Genomic DNA, 25,141 nt, shown 5'->3' with positions numbered 1-25,141 from the left:
CATAAAAATAAATAAATAAAAATAAAGGTATTGTGTCCATCTACAGCTAAAAAAAAAATATTTTAAAAAAAGAGTATCCATTATTCTTATAATTATATATAATAACTGCTATCTTAAGGTTGTTGGTGGAATAGTGGTAGTTATTATTGGTATGCGGTGGTTTTATGATAAAGGTCTCAGAATCCCAGATACCTGACCATTGGCTAAGTGAGCTGTGACTAGGTAGTCATAAAGTGTCAAGGACTAGGGCTACTAGAAATTAAGTAACAGGGAATCTTCACCATGGATAACTATACAGAGTTTCGTGAGTAAAATAAGTATAGTAACCTGAAAGAAATGAAAGAAGTCAAAAGTAATTATGTTGGAAGATGTCGTTGTAAAAGAAATTGAAAATAAAGATATATGTATACCATAGCATAAGGGGGAAAGAAATGTCAATTTTTTAAGAAAATTAGAGGGAACACAAATGACAAGTTATCTTAATCTATGAAGATAAATCCTAAATTTCGTAAGTAATTCAGAATAAAATTTTATTTCATTTTTACATTTACCTGTTAGTAGTTAATAATAAATGAAATAAAATTTTACTTATTTCTAGACTGACTTTTTAGCAGTAGTATTTTTTTCTGATACTTACAGAATTCATACTGAGTACAGTGCACTATAAAAAGAGCTATGATTTGATAGACGTTGAGTAAGTATGATTCCTATCACTTGAATATACTCAGAACAAACATTTCTGATATCTGTTAAACATGTTTTTCTTGAAAAAAGATTTCATAGTCAAATAAGTTTGGAAAACACTGGCTAATCAATGTTAATTAGATTTCTTCACTCTGGGATTTCTCAGAGCCCTTAACATACTATGATTTGACCAACAAGTCATTTTTTTCTGGGAACAACTCCAGGGACTGTTAGGGAACATAGTTGGGGAAATATTGACTTAAACCTTCCATTGAATTTTTATTTCTTCTATTGATTTGCCTCAAGACCCTTTTTTTGAAGATATTCTCAAATAACCTGGTTAGATTTTTGAGCATTCTGTTATACCAAAAGAAGTAAAAAGTAGAAGACATAGATAACAAACTTAAGGTTATATTGTGTAGTTTTTTTAGGGCTTTGGAAAATAAGTTTTGATAATTCCCTGGAATTTTTGTTTCAATAGATACACAACAAAAACTGTTACCTGTAATTGTTAGACTGCTCAGGCCAATCTGTTGTCCAAGCTGGGAAAGATAGTTCTAATAATGATGCTGGCATTATAACATAAACTAGAATTATCCCAGGCAGAGAGGATGATTACCTTAATCACAATCTCACCTTGTGTGTAGTTTCATTGGGAACCTTAATTGCTTTAAGGATGGTTACCTTATCACAGTCTCACCTCAACAGTTGTATATAGTTTCATTGGGAACCTTAATTTCTTAATTGGCTCTTGACTAAAATAACCTAGTGGATCCTGGTTTATTCACAGCCTTTGAAATGTTTGAAGTATTCTGAAATCATTTAAAAACTAATGCTTTAAACCTGAAAGCTTTGAAGAATCTAGCAATTTTTAAATAATACTCCTCGTCATTGATGCACATTGGTTTCTTAAATGTGTCTCTTCCTGGGAATTTTTCTTCAAGGAGTGCCAAGATATTAATTCATGCTATCAAAATGAAGATTACTGTAAAACTTTTTTCAGTTCTAAAGTAGAACTGAAGGATTGTTTTATATTATATTTAATCTTTTCTTTTTTCATTCTTTTTACAGTTTTTTGAGGTGCCCTTTGACTCAAACATGAATAGAACAAAAAACAGACCTCTGGTTCGTGGACAGATCAGGTAAAATCATGAACATAATTCTCTTTCCCATTGTAGAATATTCCTTTGCTTTTTTCATTGTGAAGCATTTCCCAGACTTTTGCCTTTGAGCTTGAAGTGAAGATAACACACTTGCAAAGGGACAAATTGGTATGGATATGTAGTACTTTTCACTTCTACCCATAAGGTACAGAAAGCACTGAAGATAAATCTGATATGAAGGGGTTTTTGTGAGAATAACTTACACTGTAGGTTTTTGTTTTTCAGTTTTGAGACATGGTCTTTGTCTTACTTGTATAGCTGAAGATAAAAAACACTGCATTACACAAGTGATTTTCAGACAGATCCATATACCATATAGGATCTCCAAAGAAGAATGTGTCTAAAACCTTTTTCTTCTAGATAAACTGATAATGTTATTATATGCCAAGTAAAGTACTGCCTCCATTACTCTCCTTTCCACCAAATTCAATTAAGTAGAACTAAAAGGTATATAAATATTTTAATATCACTAATGGTTAATAATTAAACGTTTTACTTCCTGGAGACCTCTAAACCAACATTTTAAAATATTTTTTGAATCTAATTATGTGTGTGTGTGTGTGTGTGTGTGTGTGTGAGAGAGAGAGAGAGAGAGAGAGAGAGAGAGAGAGGAGAGAGAGGTGTGTATGTGAGTCCTAGAAGAATAAAAAGGGCCAAGTAGTTTATACTGACTTATAAATAAGTGAATCCTCTCTTCATATGTCTAGGCAATACCCTCTTGGAACTTAAAAATTTATTAGGATAATACTTGTGGATCAAATAACCACATGTTAAATAAAACAATGAAGGAAACACATATAGATAAAGTCTGTGTAAAATGATTTTAAATATTAGCTGGTTCTTAGTCAATTCTTAATGAATTTACAATATCATTTTATTAAAAAGGACAAAAATGCCCAGTGAAAAATATATAAGCACAAAACCCTTAGGTCTACTGATATTTTACTTCCTTTTGTTGAGTTATAAACAAAGCTGTGTGTTATTTATAGATTTAGAAATCATCAGAAGTGCTTTTATTTCGGGAAAGTTGTTTTAGAGGGGAGAGTGCAATCTTTATAACCCATACCAAGAGCTAAAAGCTGCTCTTGCCTGTGGGCAAATCACAGTTCTTAATGATTTGGAATTTCTGTCTACTCATTTTTCCTCAGTGAAATTGTGCCCTCCTTTAGAACCAGGAGAAGTATAGGAAGAGGCCTAGCAAATAGTCTGTAGGCATAGAATGGTCATCAGAAAAAGGCCCATCCTATGAACTAGTAGCCCATCTTACTTTCTCCTGTGTGGTGGACACAGAGTCTATCAGTAGATCAAAGACCTTAGGGGCTATAATTAATGGTGCCCTTCTTTTAAAGGAGTGAGGCCAGAGTATAATTAATTAATCTACTAAGCAGATATATAAGTGGGTGGCCATGAGGATATAGTGATAATAGACTATCCATTAACTTTGGTGGGTCTCCTGCTCATCACTATTGACCATTTTAAGTTACAAAGCTTAGTTTATTTTTGAAATTTTCTTCTTAGTACTTATTACCTTATTTGATTTGAGATAATATGTCTTGATAAATCTATACAGATTCATAGACTTAATTTACAATTTGGCATGTAAGGTGTGGATCCCTGTCATTATTGAGGGCAGCAGCAAATCTGTGGGGGGAAATCCTTGAACTGCTTCTACTGCTGACAGCTGTTTCAGCCTTTGTGCATAGACAGTTTCCTATCTATTCCAGAGACATACCATAAGCATTTATGGAAAAAAATATGTATTAACCTTTCAACAGATTGGTTCATGTTTTGAAGAATTTTTATTTAGGTGAACAAAATTCACTGCTAAAGATCAAAAGTTATTTAGTCATACCCAAGACAGGACACATATGCTTAAACTAGTTCTGTGATTTTTTTTTTTTTTTTTTTTTTTTGAGAATCTGGGGAAATCCTCCAAGGGAACCCTTTGCTATGTGACTCTATAACTGCAGTTATGCATGTGCATGGCTGCCATCCTCATGCTTTAGTCTTGTCCAGAAAAACATGGCAGGGAGGGATTGGCATTGAACACTTTATGGAACCCATGTGAAAGAAAGTGGGTTATTTTTCTTTTGTAAATTGTTTTATTCCAGAAAGATCAGAGACATCATAAGAATATTTGGAATAATTAAAATCAGGGTTATAGAAAGTAGATATGAGATAAATGGCAAGGTAATAAGAAAAACTTAACCAAATTTATATAATCAATAAGATGGAACTATAAATTTCATTCTGTGTTTTCTGAAATCACAGTTACAAATAACATCTAGATTTCTCACAATAGCACCTTCAAGTATATACTGTTAAATCAGATGAGAATTGAGTACTGAGTTCTGAGCTCCAGGTGATAAGTGGCAGAACCAGAATTTCCCTGAATTCCTGCCGATTGCCTGTAACTGTCTCTAGGCAAACCAAACTTCTTAGTTCTTAGTAAGTATGAAAAATTGGGCTGTGAATGGATAATTATGAATGTAATGCATTCCACTGTTGTCATGTATGAAAGAAATAAATTAAAAATTTAAAAAAAGAAAGAGAGAGAGAGAGAGAGCAGACCCTTAGTGATAATGTTAGAAGAATGTCCTCAACAACTTCTGTAGAGGAAGGCAAATAACAGGTTTCCAAGGCATCCCTCAGTGCAAGCCAGAGACAGAATACCAAAGAACAGCTCCCAGTGAGAACCATTTAAACTATATGGCCTTGAAGTAAGTGAGGAGTGGGAAGCTCTTTGGCAGATATTATAGCCCAAGGACCCCTTTCTAACAGTTCAACTAAATTGAGGGATTAAACTGAAACAGTGAAAGGAGGAGAGCAGGTATCAGTGTTCTGTGTGTGTAAGGTGTTAACTGGGAGTACAGAGAGAACAGGCTCTGCCACATGATTTCATTGAACAGTGGCTGCAGGTGGAGTAGGCTTACCCAGGACAGTCCAAGCTTACACCTGTTGTTGCAGAAGAATCCTTGATAATGGTCTCTCTCACTTTCAACATACTACACTTTGTATGACTACATGCCACCCTGTATAAAGGGAATCATGGCGATGATTTTGATGTTCACAGAATCTTTTTATTTTTAAGGCTATTTTGTGCAAATTCCCAATGCTTATCTTACCTAGAACACACACACACACACAAAAAAAAAAAAAAAAACATAAATTCATAGTGTAATATTTCTAAATCACTTTTTGGGTATACATTGTAGTGTAGACTCCTTTAATTAGCTTTTCCTTAATGGCATTTTATATCTTATTTTTATTATAATTTGGAAAAGATAAGCTTGTTTGGTCATTTCTTGTAAAAATGGTAAGGCTAGAAATGATTGCTATGTGCTGGGAGTTGAACTTAGAGCTTCCTTTTGTTACATATCATAAATTTACATTGAAGGGTGAGCAAACCCATGTTACAAGTTGAATCTGCAAACTCGCTGTCTCATAATGAAGGTAAGTGTCGGAGAGCTTTGCCATATTAAAAGCCAGATTCAATATCATCCAGTTTTAACTTGGTAACTGGAAAAAAGTTAATTATCAAATTTTTTAAAGTTTAAAAATCATCTTAGCCTTTCGATAGTCTCCACATGGTAATCATGGACAAGTGAAAAATGTTCTCTGACTCTGAGCTTGACAAGTCATTTAATTAATCTTTCCATACTACTGCTTCCTCGTGTATAAAATGAGATCATATTTCCTAACCTGTTCATCTCATAACATTGCTATGGAGATAATAATTATAAGATCAGTATAATCATGCAAGTAAAGGTACATGATAGGGAAGGGGTTTGAAACTCTAGAGAAATGTAGAGTTTACTAAACTTTCATCTGTTTTCATATTAGCTTTAAAATATAAATATCTCAATACTTACCAGACAAAAAAAATAAATAAAATGAAATCTGTGTTACTTTCAAAGGATAGGGGGAAGAAAGCAATAATACTTGGTGACAAAAAGAACTCAGAAAGTGAAAATTGTGTTTCTTTTATCACCATGAAGTCAGTGGGCAGAAACTAATCAGTGGAAAGTAGACAGTGGCATGTTGTTGAAGTCTGTGCTGTCACCATCAGGGCGCTTTTAGAGAATGTCTATGTAGAGAAGTGCACTAGGGTTACTAAAAGGTTCCTAACAGATGGCAGCACACATGCATAAAAAGGACATTAAGTGATATCAGAGGTACAGTTAACTCAACAAATGTATCGTTTTAATGCCCCTACCAGCCAGACACTTTTGTAGACTCTGGAGATGCAGAGGTGACCAGGACATACTTCTGTCTCCCACATGCTACTGACCAGTTAAGCATTTTATGTACAATGTGGTAGAGACCATCGTGGGGACAGGCCATAGATGATACAGGGGAACAAAGAGGAGTACTTGATCTAAACTGAGGAAGTCAAGGCCGACTTATCCAAAGGAATGTATCTTGAAGCTAAGAACCAAAGAGATAAGCCATTCAGGCTGATTCTTACTAAGCCCTTCTCTCTGTTGCTTCCTTGTCTACCTTAGCTCCTTGGTTCGTAGTCATGAGCCTCCTTCCCATCTTCCTCTTCCCCTGCATATGCATATCACTTTCTCTCCCAAATCTATCCTTTTCCTTACATATTTTTATTAGTATTCCACAGCCAGACACTTGTAAGCCATTCTAGACTTTCTTCTTATCCTCTTCATGTGATGGACAAATCTTTTCAGCTTCCCAAAGTATCTTGGAATCTGTGCCAAAGAGCAGGCCAGGCAAGGTGAACATTGTAGCCAGAATCCAGTGAACAAGGAGGAAAGTGATGTGAGATGCAGGCAGAAGTAGACTGTGATAAGAAGTCTGGCATGAGTTCTGTGTGCAGTGGGACGCCAGAAATGAATTACAGAGATGGGACAGCTGTGACCAAATTTAGGCTAAAAGGATCCCTCCATTGCCCTGCGGAAAATACATTATAGGGTTATAGGAGGGAAATGAGAAGACCTGCTACAGGTCCTGGTGAAATCTCATGAAGCGTGGACCAGGAGATCCAGGGGAGTTGAGTTCTGCTGTTGCTCAACTCAGAACCAAAGGTGGTTCCATTTGCCAACAAAGCCAATTAGACTGTCTGCTCTTCAAGCCTCCCCCTGTTTTCCCGTGCACCACTGGTCTCCCACAAGATAACCGCACATCTGCCTCCACCTTCTGCCTTTCAACCTGCTTCCCCCTTTATTCCTCTATTCTACAACTTTGGTTGTTCTTTAAGGACTATCAGTCTTCTCACTGATAGTTCCACTGTCTCCATGTATATCCACCTTTATTAAATTCCACAGTGCCTTGTGTAGGTGTCAGGTGATTCGTTTTAAGGTAGGGCAGCAAAGGAAAGAGTATAACATAATCCCAGAGAGATTGCACCTTCATGGTTGGGTTGAATCCTGACACTCACCACCAGTAAAAAGACATTACTGTTCATGCATGCTGCCCATGCTGCCCATGCACATGCAATTAAGGTAGAAAAGAATAAACCTCTCAGGGAAACAGCCCTTAGAACGCGCACCTCTCCTCCACTGGAAATATCCTTATGGCACAGTGGTTTGAATGCCCAGCCATCTAAAAACAACCTTTTCTTTTGTTACCTCTTTTAATTTAATTCTGAAATTCTCAAACTTTAATGAACACAGTCATTATTTTCCATACTTGCATGTACATAACCTTGCACAGCGTACTTTATGGATGACTTCAGGGGATTTTGAAGGATAATTTTGAGTATAATACATTTTCACCTTAGGGCTGACCTACATAAACTGAATAAACTGCAGCTCCACTGTGTTTCAAGGAAATGAAAATGCATCTGGTCCTATTATGGTCTTGATTACTAGCCTTGGTGCTGCTCGCCTACCTGTTCTTCTGGGCCACATTTTGTCTGTGTCATTACAGATGATGAAGAAAGTGACTTTGAATGTATTGAATAAATAAGATGATTATTTTGGGAAGAGTCAATCACATTAAAAATATATAATACTTTTCATTTTAAACAATGTAGAAATCTTTATAACTTTTCTTTAGAATCAAAGGGGAAAGCCTTTACAGCTAAAAGATAATTTAATGAAAATAAGATCTATGTTGTTATAGTATTATTTGTTTCATTTTCCAAAGGAGAATTAAGAGGACTGTAGTTAGGTTTTAATTCCCTGTCAATTGCCTATGTAGAATGCCAGTTCCAAGGCTGGGGGAGTGTAACTCTGGTAGAGCATGCGCTTAGCATTTGGGAGGCCTGGGTTCAATCTCTAGCAGGAAGGAAGGAAGGGAAGGAGGGAGGCAGGATGGAAGGAAGAAAGGGAGGGAGGGAGGGAGGGAGCAGGAAGCAAAAAAGGACTGAGAGTATAGCTCAGTGATAGAGCATTTCCAAACACATGCAAGGCCCTGGGTTCAGCCCCTAGTAGTGAGCATGCATGTGCCCACACACATAAGCCCCTTGCATATGTCTGAAGTATCAGTTATCATTAAAAATTTTTTGAAATATTGTTTCTTTTATCATGTTTGGGAAAATACTGCTCTTCCTATTTTCCTCATTTATAGAAAGACAATCTTTAAAGTGACATGTCAAATTCATCCTGAAATTTTGGGGGACACAAGTTATTATCTGTTTCAGTTATCTTTTGCAGCTTGTTTACCAAATATAATTCTTGTGGAAACCCTTGACCCCATAGCTTTCTGCTTTTTTGCTTCAGCTCTGAGGCTGTTATGGTAGAATTATTTATCAGAGTCTTTAATGGCTCAGGGGCCACTTGATGAATTTGAGTACCCTGTTCATCACATCACTCAGGAAGTATCCCAGATGCACATGGATAAACCTGGAGCCATGGTGCATTTGGCTAAAGAGCCCTTCTTGCATTTGCATCAGAGGAAGTCTGGAGAGCATGCTCCAGAGGGGTCATAATGGAGCTATCTTAACCTTTGCTATCACATCCTCACCACAGAGTTTATTAACTTGGAGCCCAACCACCACATCTGTGCCCCTAGAGCATAGCCACACCCCAGACAGAGGGGTCTGCAGCTTCTCCTAGTCTGGCCACATATGTTAGTAAGTGGGACTTGTCATAGGCAAAATCAAGAAGTGGTTTAGTTCTGAGGTCCCTGAGCCTCCTATTTCTCTTCTGTTTTGTATCCTCACTAGTAACTCCTTTCCCTCTAGCCCTTATATATTATGAGTGTCCAGTGTTCTTGAGCTCCTTTTACCTAAAGAGACTCCATGTCTCCTTGTAATACTGATTCTAATTTCTATTAAATGGATATAGTGGTTTTAGCATGACCAAGAGGGAGAGTCAGAAGGAGAGCAGTAGTGAATTTCCTCTACTCTTTGTATGTATGATATGTAAAAATACATTCTATTGTCATGCATAACTAAAAAGAACAAATTTTTTAAAAAGAAACCCAAAAAAAAGTGAATATACCCAATGTTTCTCCCTAAGATGATATATCTGAGTTCTTAGGAGGCTAAAACCCAGCAGTTTAAAGTGATTCTTTTCTAAGATCTATTTGGCAGTTGTCAGGTCCCTGGAGACTCCTTTTCCATCTATGTTCTCCTGGCTCCCCTGAGACCAGCTTGCCTAGGAGGAGATCGTGCAGCTCAGACTCTCTCTCTGAACATTGGTTCTTCTCATCCTTCTTCACTTAAATTGACTCATCACCAAAATGGCAACTTCAGCCTTTGTCCTCAAGGTCTTCCAGTTGGGTTCTCTGTTCAGTTCCAAAGGTTTGGGAGAGAAAGTTTGATTGCCCAGACGTGGGCCTGATGTTTCATACCTGGTCCAAGACTCCAAGGCCAGGAAAAAGTGCAGGGAGCAATTAAGCACGAGAGGTAGAAATGGGGATACCTAAGGCTACTCCTTCTAGGGCAGCTTTCTCATAACTTTAGCTTATTTTAGGCCCGCTCTCCATCCCAAACCCTGACTCCACTTCGTAACTTTCTACCTGTAATTCATGCCTCCTTCCCTCAATACATACAGTTATGTTATCTTCTTTCTGCATTTTGCAGTCACAGTTAAAGAAGAGATTGTTAAGTGTAATATTGACCATATCTTCTCTTTTACCCCAGGTGTAGAGGTCTGCACCCTCTTTCACTCCCCTCTGTTTTCACTGCATTTGACAATTCTTCTGTAAGGTTGGTTCCTGGTCCTGTCACAGTGGAAGGTTTCTGTTTTCTGTTCTCCTTATTGCTTTCAGAGAGGACAGAGGGATGCAGACACCTTTAATTAGCCATCTTTATCAAACTTGAAATCCTTCTGAATTAAATTTCAAACATACCTTACACATGTATGTTTTAAGTAGTACCCTTTTTTCTGGTATTCTTAATTAAAATTCATCTTTCTTTAAAATGTGAAGGTTTAATGTTTCTTCTAAATCTTTTAGAATTCAGTAAATCTCTCTTTTATTCAACTCATTGAGAATTTATTTATCACCTGTAATGTTACCAGCACTGTCAATTTTTTTTATAATGGTCAAAGCTTTATAATCTGGGTGGAAAAAAAAAAAAGCCATATGCACAAAATGCTTAGCAGACAGAACAAGGCAATCCATAAAGATGTGTTGAATGAAATGAATAAATTGGTAGAAACAAGAAGGGCTCTGAGAGGTCAGACAAAGAAGATACAATGAGGACTGAGTGGAAAGTGAATACCTCCTGCAGGAGAGAGGGCTGGTCTGGACCTTTCTTTTTTTATTTTGAAAGACATCTATATTTTGATTATGTCTCCTTTGAATTATCCATTTTCCAGCTTAGCGATGTTGACAGGGAAATAATCCATGTCAGCATAGGTTTTTCCATCTTAATGGATCAGATGAGAGTGATCCATAACTTGCAAGCTGTAGGTGTGGGCTGTAAGCAGGACCGATTGCATGATAAGAGCAGAGCAAAAGGTTATTTAGAGAGGATAAATTAAAACACTTGGAATCGGGGTCAACCAATACCTTGTTTTAAAATGAATGATGAAGATTGAGTTTTCGAAATGAAATGAATGGATTGTTTAGTTGGCATTATTAACTTAAAGAACAGGGTTTAGCTTAAGTATTATAGGGATTTACAGGAGACATTTTTCAAATTTACTGAAGGTTTTACCAGTAAGCACTTAAGCAAATGTAAACATTTTGTGGGCTGCAGGGGAGCTGTGAATATTATTCATCACCCAGTCACACGAGTCTAGTAGATGTGTGCCTGGACCAGGCTAAAGCTCTGCACAGTTTCTAAAGATTGTTATGATTAGTCTCTTGGTGTGTGTATATTGCTAATGTAATAAGAACATAAACATTTTATAAGTATAGGAATTTTTCTCTCTCTCTTTTTTCCTTTGGTATTAAACAGTGATTTCAAGTGGCAGGAAGAACAAACTTGGTCTCAACTTAGTAATAGAGATATTAATATATAGAAGTTCTTAAAATAAAATCATTTAATATAATGAGCCATGGTATGAAAAGTCAAGAAAAAGTGTTTGTACATATCATCAAGTTTGGTCATTAGTCTGGACAAAGGAATGAAACACAGGGATTCTCTGAAAGTTGGACTCTTTTATTGTCATGAGAAAAAAGAAACCATTTATGAATTTGAATAAATTTGTTGACAGCAACCCTGCCAATGGGGGATTCTTCAGTCCTGTGTACCTTTTTTTTTTTTTTTGTAGCAGTTTTTGAACCCAGGGGTATTTAACCAGTGAGCCACTTGTATTTTATGTAGAGACAGGTTCTCATTGAGTTGCTTAGGGCTTATCTAAGTTGTTGAGGCTGGCTTTGAACTCATGATCCTCCTGCCTCAACCTCCCAAACCGCTGGGATTACAGGTGTGTGCCACCGCACCCGGCCCATGTACCTTCTTATATGCAGATATTCTGATAAATATGCATATGAAGAGTTAACTATCATAGTAACTTACATTTTTGTCTGTTACATTTTTATAACCACTTGGAAAATATGTCACAGAGTATTAGTAATCTAGGTTCATATAGTCTTAATGTCCCTTCGCTTTATTCTTCTCTCTTCAAACAAGATGATGTGAAAATAAAAGACATGATCAAATGTTCCCATTGGATGATAGTGTTATAAGTGGTAGTTTTAGGAGAATGTTTTTCACACAGTTTGTGAGGGCTCATTTGGGCATCATTTTCAGGTATAGAGAATATAAAGATGAGTAGCACAGAGTCATCACACACAAAAATAAATATATTAGAGAATGGGCAAGCAAGGCAGCTTGTTATAGAATAAGGAGTAAGAAGTGCTGTGGGACCCAGCACAGACACGGAGGCCAAGTGAGAAGGGTGCAGTAAAATGTTCTTGGTGTAGTTCTCTCATTTGGCAGGTGTTGGAGTCTAATCTAGGGCCTCATGTATGCTAGGTAAGCTCTCTTACACTGAGCTGCAGCCCCAGTCCCTGGTGGTTTCCAGTGTCCAGACTGAATCTTAGAGGATAAGTAAGAATTGGCCATATATGAGATAGAAGTATTAGGAAGAGGCAGGTGAGTGAATTTGAGAGCAAAGGAGCAGCATGCACAAATTCAGGTAGACACATCCTTCCTGGAGAATGTCTTTCACATAGACCCAAGAGAGCAGAGCAGCAGCCTGGAAAGGTAATTCTTTGTTTGGCCTGCTGTGCTCTCCTACAATTTTCAGTAGTTGCTAACACATAAACAGAAAATGTTAACATCAAGCCCCAGATTTCTGGGCTGCTTTTGTGCATTCCCACAAGGTTATCTGCCACCCAAACCTGTGTAGCACTTCCCACTGCCCTCACCACTTCGTTTTTAAGTAGTCCCACTTCACTGTTTTATTGCCAGCCTGGTCCCTGTAGATGTCAGCATTTGCAAATACTGTCCATTGACTAAAGGCTCAGTCCCAAAGGGAAGAGGAGGCAATGCAGTCAGAGGTAAGGGCCTAAGGGCCCACCTCCCCCAACAGCTGCACACACACAACTCCTAGGTAGACTCCAAAATTACAGGGATAATTTTATTCTCAACCTCGTTTTTTTATAAGTTAGGTTTTATTAAACATTTCAAAGACTCTTGAAAATTCATTGACTCTATTTTGTGTAGGTGAACAAAGTTGCTTTTTTTTTATAGGACCCTATAAATTAAAAAGTGGGAGGAGGGTCAGAAAACTAAACCATATGGTTCAACTGGGAAAAGGAAAAGTATGTGTCTCCCGTGTGGCAGGCACTGGGTGTTTTAGGAGGGAGGACGCATGGAGGGATTCAGTAGGTGGTCCCTGCTTTCAAGTGGTTTGAGAAATAGATTAAGAGATTGGACGACTCCTCTGGAAACTCTGATTTTCATGGATGGGATCAAAGGATGGGAATCACCTCTCTGAAAATTCCAGAGTCTTTGTTCAAATATCTTTCCCTTAATTTAAACTTAACTGATGTAACATAATTCAAGGGTCACCATTTGCTTCTCCCTGGATGAGAATGCTGTATTTCAGAGGTCAACAATAGAGTAACGTTCATTTTGGCATTTTGTTTTATATTCTATAAATGGTTTTTTGCAGCCAATCTTTCTTATCTTCTTCCTAAATTAGTAAGAGTCTTTCAGTTTTCAAAAATTCCTTTAGCTCTTATCTTTTATTTTCTTTCTTGAAAAAAAGGTTTTTAATATAATACCATAATCTTCATGCCCTGAATATGATCACTAACAAAAAATTTTTATTTTCACATTTCTTGCCTTTTAAAAAAATGTTTTTGGTTTTGTGTCTTTGTTTTCCTTAAGTTCTTAGCTTGCATCAGCCCTCTGCTGCCTGACAGCATCTATAACTTGAAACTTGTTTAGAAATAGAAAATTCCTAACAAGATTCTAGGGAGACATCTTCAGAACAGTTATCTGTAGAGACTTCCTCCAAAAACTCATTTCAAAGCTCAAATGTGGAATTTATGCAGGAAATAGAAGTTAAATTGGCTTGGTTTGATTAAGGTTTTGGGCTTTCTTTTGTTTTTGAAAAAAAGGAAATTTTATTTTGTAACATTAAGATCATTTATTCTGGAAGAATAATCAAGAGGATGAGATTAATTTTTGTATGAACCAATTTGTCTTCAGAACTGCTCAAAATATAGTTTTCTTGATGCAGTACAACATTTCATAGCTCTCCTGACACATTACTTAAGCTTTAGAAAAGCTGCATTTTCTCCAGGAAGTTATTTAAAAGTCATGTAATTTAAATTAAGTTTATTAAGTGCAATAACTAGACATAAAATTAAAGTTTGTTTCTCTTTTTTGTTCCTAATGTCTAAAGAGAATTCTTTGTCACAACTGCATAAGAACTGGTGCTTAGTAAACAAAGCAATGTTATGTTTTAAAAGAGGGAAAAATAATTTATAGAAATGTATTGACAGAATCCCCCACTGTTAAGTCTAATAGTTTCTATTTTACAATAGCCTTGGGCAGGAAGGGCCCAAGTAGAAAGATCCCATGTAATGACGCTCAGTGGAAAGATATCTCCATTTAAAATGTAATTTAGTTTTGCATACAAGTTTTGAAATAAATCATCATTCAGTTCTTACCATGAACCTGTTTACATGAGTAATGCATGAATATGAAAGAATTTTTTTACTTCAAGAAAATTACTGGGTCTTTTCTTGCCCAGCCCCAGTGAAATAGTGTTATTTTCCTTATTCATACGTTTATTTGTGTTATTGAAAATTTTAATTCCTCACAAAATCATCACAACACTTAAAGGGTGCATTTCTGATCTTTCACTCTAGTGAGAACTCCTCACAGAGATGTTAATTTCCTTTTATCTTTTTTTTTTTTAGTACCCACGATTGAACCCAGGGTCTCTTCATCACTGAGCCAGATCCCCAGAGCTTTTTATTTTTTATTTTGAGACAGGGTCTGCCTAAGTTACTTAGGGTTTTACTAGGTTGCTGAGACTGGCTTTGAACTTGCAGTCCTCCTGCCTCAGCCTCCTGAACTGCTGGGATTATAGGTGTGTGCCACCACACTCAGCTAGTTTCTCTGATCTTGATAAAAGCTATGACAGCTACTGTTGTAGGGGGCAGAAACATCAATATTTTAAAAAGAGATTTTACATGTGAACAATCTAGTTTGTCCAGTTGTTTGTTTGTTTGTTTGTAATTTGATAAAGTGTAATTCCTAATCAAGTTATAATTATATTAAAGACAGTTTTATATCCACAAGTCTTAATATATACCTATATTATTTTAAGTCTGAAAAAATAAATTAGGAAAAACGATTTGTGATGATTATCAGGCCTTACCTCCAGTCCTCCCTGTTTAGATTCTGTCTTATTCTGTCTCGTTTCATGTGTTCTTTTTCTTTTGGCTATTTTTACACTTGGAGAGTTCATGGTGCTTCTGTTAATGTGTTTAAAGTCTGTCACCCTTTCTAAACTGTACGTTTCCATTTTGTTCACTGTTATATTGCCACATTTGGCAAGGTGGTTGACATAGGCAATGAGAATTTGGATGGATAAGTAAGTGAATTAATGAACAAGTAAACACTGTGCTCATTTATGAACACTCTGCTAAGTGCATTATTTGCATCATCACTACATTTAATTCTTAAGACACTCTGTTAAGTATCTCCCATTTTACAAGTAAAGAAACAAATGCTACAGGTTACTTTGCTCATCAAGATCAAACAGCTAAATATCTATAATCTCTGCCTTTTCTATGGTCTTGTTATTGAGTCTTTTTTACCTAAAGCAAGTTTGACTTGAGTTCCAGTCTTGGTCACTGAAAACGCCTCTTACTTTTATAGTTGAAAACTAAGGACCAGAGAGGTTAAATATGTTGCCCCTTTTTACCTAGCTAGTCAACATCATAGTCAGAAATAGAACTCAGACCACCTGACTGATAATAATAATAAAGCATTTTTAAAACACTTTCCTATGAAAATATTCCAATAGATTCAATAGTAGAAGAAGTACAACGAGCTTCAGTCTATCTGTGGCCTAGAATCAAGTCATCAGCACTTGCACCACACTTGCTTCAGCTCACCATTAAAGTACTGCTTATGGTCTAAACCCTTGTGGCTGTATGACTAAGTTAAATCCAGATGGTACAGAGGAGTTGAGGGATATTGCCACAGTACCTCTGCAATTTGAAAACAAAATTGATTGGCAGCCCTGGGTTCTTTCCACTGGCACATGTCAAGATATATACCGAAAGACAACCGAAAGTGTGTGACTTACCTTACACAGTCAGTACTGGAGTAGAGTGGCTTCTGTAGGCTTAGCACATGTGGCTTGGCCAGATGGTGACAAGCATCACATTATAATGGTGTAGCTTCTCAGACTTCAACAAGCCTCTGGATCACCTGAATTCCTAACAAATTCCCAGGTAATGCTGATACTGCTGGTCCAGAAACCATACTTCGGGGCTGAGGATATAGCTTAGTTGGTAGAGTGCTTGCCTTCCATGCACAAGGCCCTGGGTTCAATCCCCAGCACCACACACACATACCAAAAAAAAAACAAAAAACAGAAACTATACTTAGGTAGAACCACTGTGTGGAGGTGTGGAGGAGTGAAGGAGTGGAGCATCTACCCAGAAGTTCCACTGAGGCCTCTCCCTTAGAGTGACTCTGAGCCCTTAGACTTTCTCCTCCCCTTTTTCCCTTTGAAAGCCAGATAAGAATGTAGCCCTCAAAATGAAAGCAAGCTGCTAAGGAATTCAAAGGATAGAAGGTTCAAAAAGACTAATGAAAAAAAAATTAAGAATAAATGATAAAAGGAGAAATAGCTGTATGTGTCTCTAGGTTTGGGATACTTCCAAAGAACATCTAAGAGTGGAAAAGGCAGATGGGATTTCTGATTAAGCATTGAACAATATGATTAGGAGAATGAGTATATGGAATAATTGGCCTGAAATAATAACAAACCAGTCATTCACAGATTTGCTCCTTAGGTCTTTGAGATTTAGTTCTGATCACATTTTAATAGTAAAACATCATAGTTAGTGTTTAAGGGATGAGGATTGGACTCTTTTCTAATCTTCTATCTCAAAATAGATCTCTTTACTAAAATTGGTGGACTTCAACAACTTCAGTATTACCATATTTAAAGATTTCATGATGAACCAAACTTCAAAATATAATCCAGATACTGCTAGGTCTGTTTTCTGTCTCTAGCCTTTACTTTTGTTTGTCCTCTTCCTACCTACGGTTTCCTAGAGCTCTCTTTTCTTTCACTAGTATATTTTCATGGTATACAAAGATTCTAATCAAAATCCTATAGATACATCTTCGTTTTCTTAACTTTTTACTCTGCCTTATTTTATACAAGACTTCAGGTAACTTGAAAAAATATACAAAACTTAACAAAATAGTTAAAAAGACCCCGAAAAGATAAAGTAGAGCCAAGAATAATAGAGCTGCAAATGCAAACTATGATCACCCTGGTGTCATTAGACCGAAGAGCCACTGAGTGAGAGGAGGATCTGCTGTCTGCGCCAACTTGCTCCATTGGTGTATTTTGGGAAATCTGCAAGATAGATTAAACATAAAAGCTATCTGAAGGCTGTTCATTCCAACTAAGCATTTGATAAAAATTATGTCAGTGTGTTCACGATTCTGCTTCCTCCAAAATGCCTAACGTGAGCCTCTTTCATAAAGAGAATAAACATCTGCTTGTCTATGTTTGTTGACCTCATGTGGCAGCAGAGTGATCCTAGTTCTAAAAAGCAGATCTTAATCATTCTTTTCTACCTCTTTAAAACACAGAAATCCTCCTTGACTCTTTATCTGCCAAGAAGCTATGTGTAGACACCTCACTGTGATCTTCAACCTCTCTGTCCTCTTGATAACTTCCCACCTGCTGTCCGCAATCCAGATACCTGGAACTTCCTTCTGTCACTCAAACTTGCCATGTTTCTTACTTTCGCCTTCAAACATGCCATCCCCTACCTGGAACACTCCTCTTAGCCCTTTTTGCCCATGTACCACCTGTTCATCCTTCATGTCTCAGTTTAAACGTCACTATCATGTCTCAGTTTAAATGTCACTTCTTCCTAGCAGCGTTCCCCTTCCATGCCCCCAGTACACACACTAGGTTGGGTATGCCCCCTTTTCCACACATTTGTTGTATTGAACCACACTTGATAGCTATTGCTTATCTAACATTTGCTCATCCATAAAATGAAGGTAATACTATCTCAAGAAACTTGTTTGACTCTGTTAAAGATCATTTTAGAGCCAGGCATGGTGGCACACACCTGTAATCTCAGCAGCTCAAAAGGCTGAGGCAGGAGGATCACAAGTTTGAGGTCAGCCTCAGGAACTTAGCAAGGCCCTAAGCAGCTTAGTGAGAACCTTCCTCAAAATAAAATTTAAAAGGGCTGGGGATGACCCAGTGATTAAGCACCTTTAGGTTCAATCTCTGGCCCCCCTTTAAAAAGATTATTTTAGAGACCCATAATACGTTTCTCCACTGTGTTATTGGCGAATTTTGGTTTTGTTTTGTTTTGCTTTTAATACCATACCCACTGTTGATACTGGTTCTAGAAGTATATTCATTACTTTCAACATAAAATTTTAGAAAAAGTAAAACATCACAAGAAAGTAAATTTCACAGTTTTCAAGTTGGAATATCTTTGCCCTTTAACTACAAGAAAGCTCTGACGCCCCCTGATTCAGGGCTTTTTTCCTCCCCCAGATGCTGAAAATGGCCATGCTGTCCTGGGTAAATATCTTCATTTTTGTTTATGTGGCTTATCAACTTACTCAATTTTCATTCATGCCCCTGAGCACATTGATTTAAATGCCAAAATTGAGTCTCAAGATTTTCTGTGATTTCAACACAGGTCAAAAATTAAACTTCCACATAAAATTGCCTATCTCAATAAATTAAATTCATGTGTGCTTTTCTAAAAGGGCTTTTCATAACACTAATACCTTTGAATCCAACTGGTTTCCACAGACCTTGGAGAAAGATTGTACAACCTTTTTTTTTTTTTTTTTTTAAACACAAGGGCTGATTCAGGAAAAATAAAAATGTTTATGAGCCACAGTTTTCCCCCACCTAGAATAAAGCTAGCTTTTTAGAGTCCCACGGGGCAAAGAAGGGATCTGTTCTTATAAGCTATAAACTACCTTATTGAACAAACAGCAGTTAAAATATTTGCCCTGCTTTTTAGCCATCTAAATTCTCCTTTCTGGGCATATGTGAGATAACAACACAGAGGCATCTTCTTAATCTTTCATCTGGAAAATTACATTGTGTACAAGTTAGGAAGCCAGGCGTTCCCATGTCACATGATACATATCATTACCTTAGATAAATCTATTTCCAGAATAGAGGTAAGGGACAAATAAGAGGTTGCAGGATAGAGGAAACAGATAATGTGTGTATCCCAATCCAGGACATTTGGCTTTGAAGATTGTGAGGTCTAGAGGCTCTTACCTTGGGGGAAATATGAACAAAGTAATTTATTTGAGGATGCATGAGGCCAGTAGTCCATAGATCAAAGATAAAAAACAGATTAGGGAAGAAATTAAATAAGAGCAAAGGTGGAGAGTGTATCTTTAAAAACAAAGAAGACAACCTCTGCTTAAATGGGAGAAAGTGGAAACTAGAGTGAAGCTAGAGCCCTGTAAATAGCAGGAACTGTCTCATGCATTTGCATGTGGAGTAAAGATTGCCTCCCTCTGGGAACTGGCCATTGTTAAAACCGGAGTACACTGTGGAATCTAATTGAGTGGGACACAGTGGAGCGCACTGTGGAATCTGTAATCCACTGGACCACTGAACACCATAAACTTCTCTTACTCAGAAGTGGAATAGTGGTTTCTGCAGGGAGAAAGTAATCTTGAGGCACCTCCTTAATTTCTTAAGAAAGAATAAATCCCTGTGCATGTAAACAGGAACTAGTAGATTCAGTTTATCTAGATTCAAGTCTTTCACAAGAGTCCATACAAAGTCTGCTATGAAAACTGTGCCTATTGAGAAGCAGGCCTTAATCATTGTCATTGTAGAATTTTAGCTGGTTTTCTTCTATGTACATAACATTGTGTGACCTCCTCCTGAAAAATCCCTTATCCATAAACCCAGTTATGGCATTGGCACTATGCAACAGTCACCTGGCATTCACTGTTGTTCTGGAACTGGCACTGTACTAAGGCCCCTGATTAATTATAAAAAGTATAATCATGGTCCTCATCGAGGTCAGCCATTGTTATTCCGTATCACTAATTGGGTGATGTGGTATAAAGGAGTAGAACTGTTTCCAGAATTGATAATATTTTTTGTCCAAATCATGCAGTATTGTGTTCTACCTGACCTGTTGCCAGCTGTCCCTTATTTATATCTAGCACTGACATTAGACCGGAACACCAGGCAAAGTAGGCATGTCTTGTAGTCCTTACTTTAACCATGTCAGGAGGACATGATGACTCCTATAGAGACAAATCGAGCGACTCCAGGAAGGTACAAAACTATCCTCAAACCCAGAGTGCTCTCCCCTGGACTTTTGACTATTTTGCTCCCAGCTGGCAAACCAAGAGAGGCAATCACGTCTCCCACAAAAACTGTCCTCCCTTACTTTAATGTTCCTTAAAGAGGATTCCCTAAACCAGTTCTACCTCCTGGAATACTTCATTGGATACATAGATTATTTGTTCTTAGCTTGGATTCTACAAAATGTGATAGAGTTAACTGAAAATGATCCCTTGGTATCCTCTCTCTTCCAGCCCGTTGCTAGCTGTGTCCTTTGCCACTTGTTGTGCTGTTCCAGGAGTTGCTCTTCTGACCTGGGGGGTGAATCCACTCACAGGAGCCCTGGCTGTCTTCAACATTTTCCTGTATACCTGCTGTTATACACCCCTGAAGAGGATCAGCATTGCCAACACATGGGTCGGAGCTGTTGTTGGGGCTATCCCACCTGTCATGGGCTGGACAGCAGCAACTGGCAGCCTCGATGCTGGTAAGTGCCTCTCAGTGCAAAGTCTCAGCTGCTTTCTACAGACCTGGGGTACGGGTACCAGAAGCAAGAGCTCATAGGTGTTCTGAGCAAGCATGAGCACTCACCCTCAGAGATTCTCCTTCTCTAGGCCACAGAACTTGGTTAGATTCCATTTTAATCGTAACTGATTCTGCTGGCGTATTAGCTGGTATGGGCATTCTAAAATATTAAGAATGTAAAGCTAAAGGGAGACTGTCATCCTGGCTTGTGCATAAATATGACATATGCTTTCCCTTGAAAGGAAGGTCTAAGAGAAACAGAGTAGGGGATGTTGCCTCTAACTACAGGTGAAGTGAAAAGAAAATCTCTGAAAATTATGATAAAAAATCTCAAACCAACTCAGAACTAGCTGATCTGTTCAGAATGGCCCAGTCTACAGAGAAGGTGTATATGGGACTGGCTTCTGGTTCCCTGTCAGGGGTGTCAAGCCTCCTTCATTTCTGTAGAACAGGGTTATTTATTATCCCCTCTTTTGAAAGAACAAATTATTTTTATATGATTTGCCTAAATTGTTCATGCTGTGTACAATAAAACCATTGAAACATTTTTACATTTTTTTTTTTGGTAGTATGTCACAGCGAAATTTGTGGGGTGAAAATAGCTCATTTTTACCATCTGTAAGGGAAGTTTCGCAGTCTAATTAGTCAAGTAATTAGTGTTTTTGACCAACACTTAGGAAGGAAGTGGTGAGGTTTCCTGCCGTATATGTAAGTACATATTTTTCACATGAGAGATCAAAAGGCGGCTGACCATAAACCGTTACCCTTGTAAGCCACATTTCTGAAACTTTTCATAAAAGTTCGTACACTCCGATTTGGCAAGCTTACAAATGCGATTACACCTTTACCGTGATTGTTTCTTAGAACAGTTTTAATATCCTGTAAATGGTGGGTTTTAATGAATCTAAAGATGTAATATTCTAAAACATAGGTGCTTGTTTGCCCTGTGATAAACCCTAACCCAGAGTCTCCTCCATGAGGGAAGCAATAACAACAGGGTGCTTAAGAGCAGGGGTGCTACCATTGGGCCACCTGAGGGTGGAACCTGACTCTCTCCTCATTAGCCGGGTGACCTTTGGAACTGAGCTTGGCTGCTTCTGCGACAGTCTCCTCTTCTCCCACATGGGGCTAATGATGATCTCTCCTCAGAGTTGTTGAGGATGAAATGAGGACATCCATGCAAGCCTTCTGTGGTGGAAGAGCAGGACAGAGATAGAAAGAGCACTCACTGACAGGAGATCAGACCCACAGGCCCAAGGCTTTCTATAATCGGCATTAATCCATTTGTAAGTGTGAGTGTGGAGCCCTCCAGGCCAAAACCCCTGATGGCCCATCTTTCAGTCAGGTGGCACTGGGGATTGAGTTCCCAGCACATGCTGTCCAGAGGACACAAGCAGTCCTTAGTGATTATTCAATGTAAAGGCCAGGAAGGGCATAATCATGGTAGCCACTGCTGCTGTTATTATTCAGTTGTCCTCCTTCATACAGCAGGTGAGTTAACACAGAGAAAAGGTCATGAGATCTTATTTGGTTTCAAACTGAGCAATTCAACATTGTTTCTTCACTGTGGTTTTAAATACTGTGAGATGCCTCCAGGCTGGTGGGGAAGAGCACTGGGTCCCTCAGGGCATCTTTCTTGGGTGAGGGGAAAGCATGGGTCTGGTTTTCCTGGACTAGACAGTATATGAATTTTCACCTTGGGTCAGCATTTACATTCAAAGAGCACTCCCACTTACTACCAGCCCTCCTACTCCTGCTCAGAGTCCTCTCCTCATTTCTACTTGGAGCACCAACCATGACTTGAACCAAATTCCCTATCCCTGCTAACTCCACCATCCTCACCCTCTGATCCCTCTCTAAGACTTTGTAGTGGAGACCATAGAAAGTTAATAACTCCCTGGAGTCTGCATCCTCTGGTTTCTCCCCTTCCCGTGGGAGGAGTAGCCACATATCAGTATTTGTGACCCTACTGGGAGGTACCCCTGTGCCCTGCCAGGAGCACCTGGAAACTGTTCAGTTTCTTCAAAACAGGCACCAAAAACTACCTTTCTGTATGGAAAGTCCCAGACAAGGCTAGAGCCAGAGCCAGCCTTGAAGGGTCACAGCCTAGGAAGGGGTATCGTGGGAGACTGAGGAAGGCAGTCAAATTCAGAACCATGGAAAACTTGATCACCACTGTTGTACAGGGTCCTCGTGAAGAGTCCTCACTGAAGGATAAGGGACCCTTTTCACACCTTCCACAATTTCCTCAAGAAGAGTTTGAGTCTCAGCAAATAAAGGCTTTTAGTTGCCTCCCCAAAGGCCAGAAAGGTAAAATCAAAATTCATAGCTTAGGAGTCCACATTGCAGGTAGGAACCTTTTTTATTGAGAGTCTGGTTTTGACTAAACTGCTAATAGTCATATTTAAAATGATTTCTCAAACAACAGCCCTTCTATAACCCAATCAATCGTTTTTATGCAAACTTGGTGATGATGGATAGCTAAGAGCCAGGCCATACCTTTTTAGGTATCAGATTGAAAAATGCATGATTGTCTTGAAAAATGAAATCTTTTATTATAGCTTGGACCTAAACTGTCCCCTCAAAACCTCATATGTTAGGCAACACAGTAGTGTTCAAAGGTAAAGTGATTAACTCATGAAGGCCCTGACTTCATTAGTGGATTAATCCATTTGATGGATTAATAATTTGAAAGGACTACTGGAGATAGGTCATGGCTGGAGAAAATAGATTACTAGGAGTGTGATCTTCTAGAACTACCCTATCTAGATAGTGGCCATGAGCTCTGGTGGCTTTTTAAATTTAATCCAAATTGACTTAAAAATTCAGTTCTTCAGTCCCATATTTCAAATGCTCATAGCCACATGTGGTGGTCAGTACCATATGGGCAACTCAGCAGAACACTTCTATCATTGCAGAAATTTCCCTCAGACAGTACTACCTAAAAAGGAAGATTGATATCCTTCTGAATCTGTGTTCCATCTGCCTTGCATGAGTATGCACTTTAAATAATGGGGTCTTATATAAGATTGTACCTGTGGTCTTGCTAAATCAGAAACAAATTTCCCAAACTTCAGTGCACTGGAGTGCTACTACAAACACAGATTCCTGGGCCCTGCGCCTGGGGTTTCTGATTCAGTATGTCTTGGGTGGGGTTCTGAGAATTTTTATTTCCAACAGGTTCCCAGGTGAAAATGATGTCTCTGGTCTAGGGATCACACTAAGAATCAACAGTCCACAAAAACAGAACCAGACAGTACATCAGCCATTAGAAGAGTTCCATGGGAATGTCTAGGATTGGGGACAGAGGGCATAGACAGATAATTATTCAAGATAAAATGGTATAATTTGTCTTTTCTACAGAAGTTATATCTCATGGATTTGTTTTGTTTTGTTTTTTCATATGGGGGATTGAACTCAGGGCCTCACACATGCTAGGCAGGTGCTGTACCACTGAGCTACACCCCCAGGCCTTTCTAAATTTTATTTTGAGACCAGACTTGATAAATTGCTCATGCTGATTTCAAACTTGTAATCCTCCTGCCTTAGCCTCCCAAGGAGCTGGAATTACAATCATCTGGGTTTTTATCTTTGGGGATAGTATGGTTAGAAAGAACCTTTCTGAAAAACAGATGGCAAAAGAAGCTTCCTTTCTTCTATGTTATCTCCAAACCATTTAATCTTTGAACTGCCACACATTGATTGCTTTGGAGAAGCCAGTGAAGAGAAAATTCTTTGCAACAGCCTATTGAACTATACTGACAATAAGGAAGAGAAGAGTTGGAAGCTGGGGTACAGATGAAAGGAAGCAAGAGCAGCTGGGAGATCTCCCTATTCCCTGGACTGGCAACTGCCGTGCTCACCACCGTAACAAGCTACTCCCCCTCTATAGCTTCATTGTATAGGTATTGGTTGAGGACCTCTTGTGTGCTAGACATTGACAAATATGAAAATGACTACTCATTACCTGTCCTCATGAAAATACTGTCTCTCCGTCTTCTGGGAGAGGCAGGCCGGCAGTGACATTGAGTGATCTAAGAGCTTTAGCCTTCTGAAGAAGGCTATAGACTCTCTTAACCTTCCCAGATTGATCCAGGAAGACTGAATCAGTCATGAACAGTTTACTTGAGGAGGGAGTGTACTTTCCAGAAACAGGGAAGAGCATGCACAATTCCTGCTTATTGGCCTGAGAGCGAGAGCCCTAGAGTGGGAGCAGGTACGTGACCTAAGATGAGCTGCCTACTGAGGAATTGGTACTGTATTCAAAACATAAATGCAGCAGGGTTGCACTTTGGGGATGATTTAACTAGGGATGTACAGCAGGATCTCCTGTAGAACTGGAATATCAGTAAGTTTTGAAGCCTGCCATTAAGTCTCTTCCCAGGCCTGTGT

General features: G+C 38.4%; 1 protein-coding gene across 1 annotated transcript in view; it reads left to right on the top strand.

The window, feature by feature from the left end:
* Nucleotides 1-25,141, top strand: part of Cox10 (cytochrome c oxidase assembly factor heme A:farnesyltransferase COX10) — a 121,575-nt gene that overhangs the window by 84,079 nt on the left and 12,355 nt on the right. Inside the window, exons 5-6 of the mRNA XM_027956018.2 lie at nt 1,756-1,826; nt 20,479-20,711. Of these exons, the coding sequence (XP_027811819.2) occupies nt 1,756-1,826; nt 20,479-20,711 (304 nt within the window). The remainder of the gene's footprint in view (nt 1-1,755; nt 1,827-20,478; nt 20,712-25,141) is intronic.

This window comes from Marmota flaviventris, chromosome 17, assembly GCF_047511675.1.
Source record: "Marmota flaviventris isolate mMarFla1 chromosome 17, mMarFla1.hap1, whole genome shotgun sequence".
In the NCBI taxonomy this organism is placed as follows: Eukaryota; Metazoa; Chordata; class Mammalia; order Rodentia; family Sciuridae; genus Marmota; species Marmota flaviventris.
This window is presented reverse-complemented; position numbering and strand designations above follow the sequence as displayed.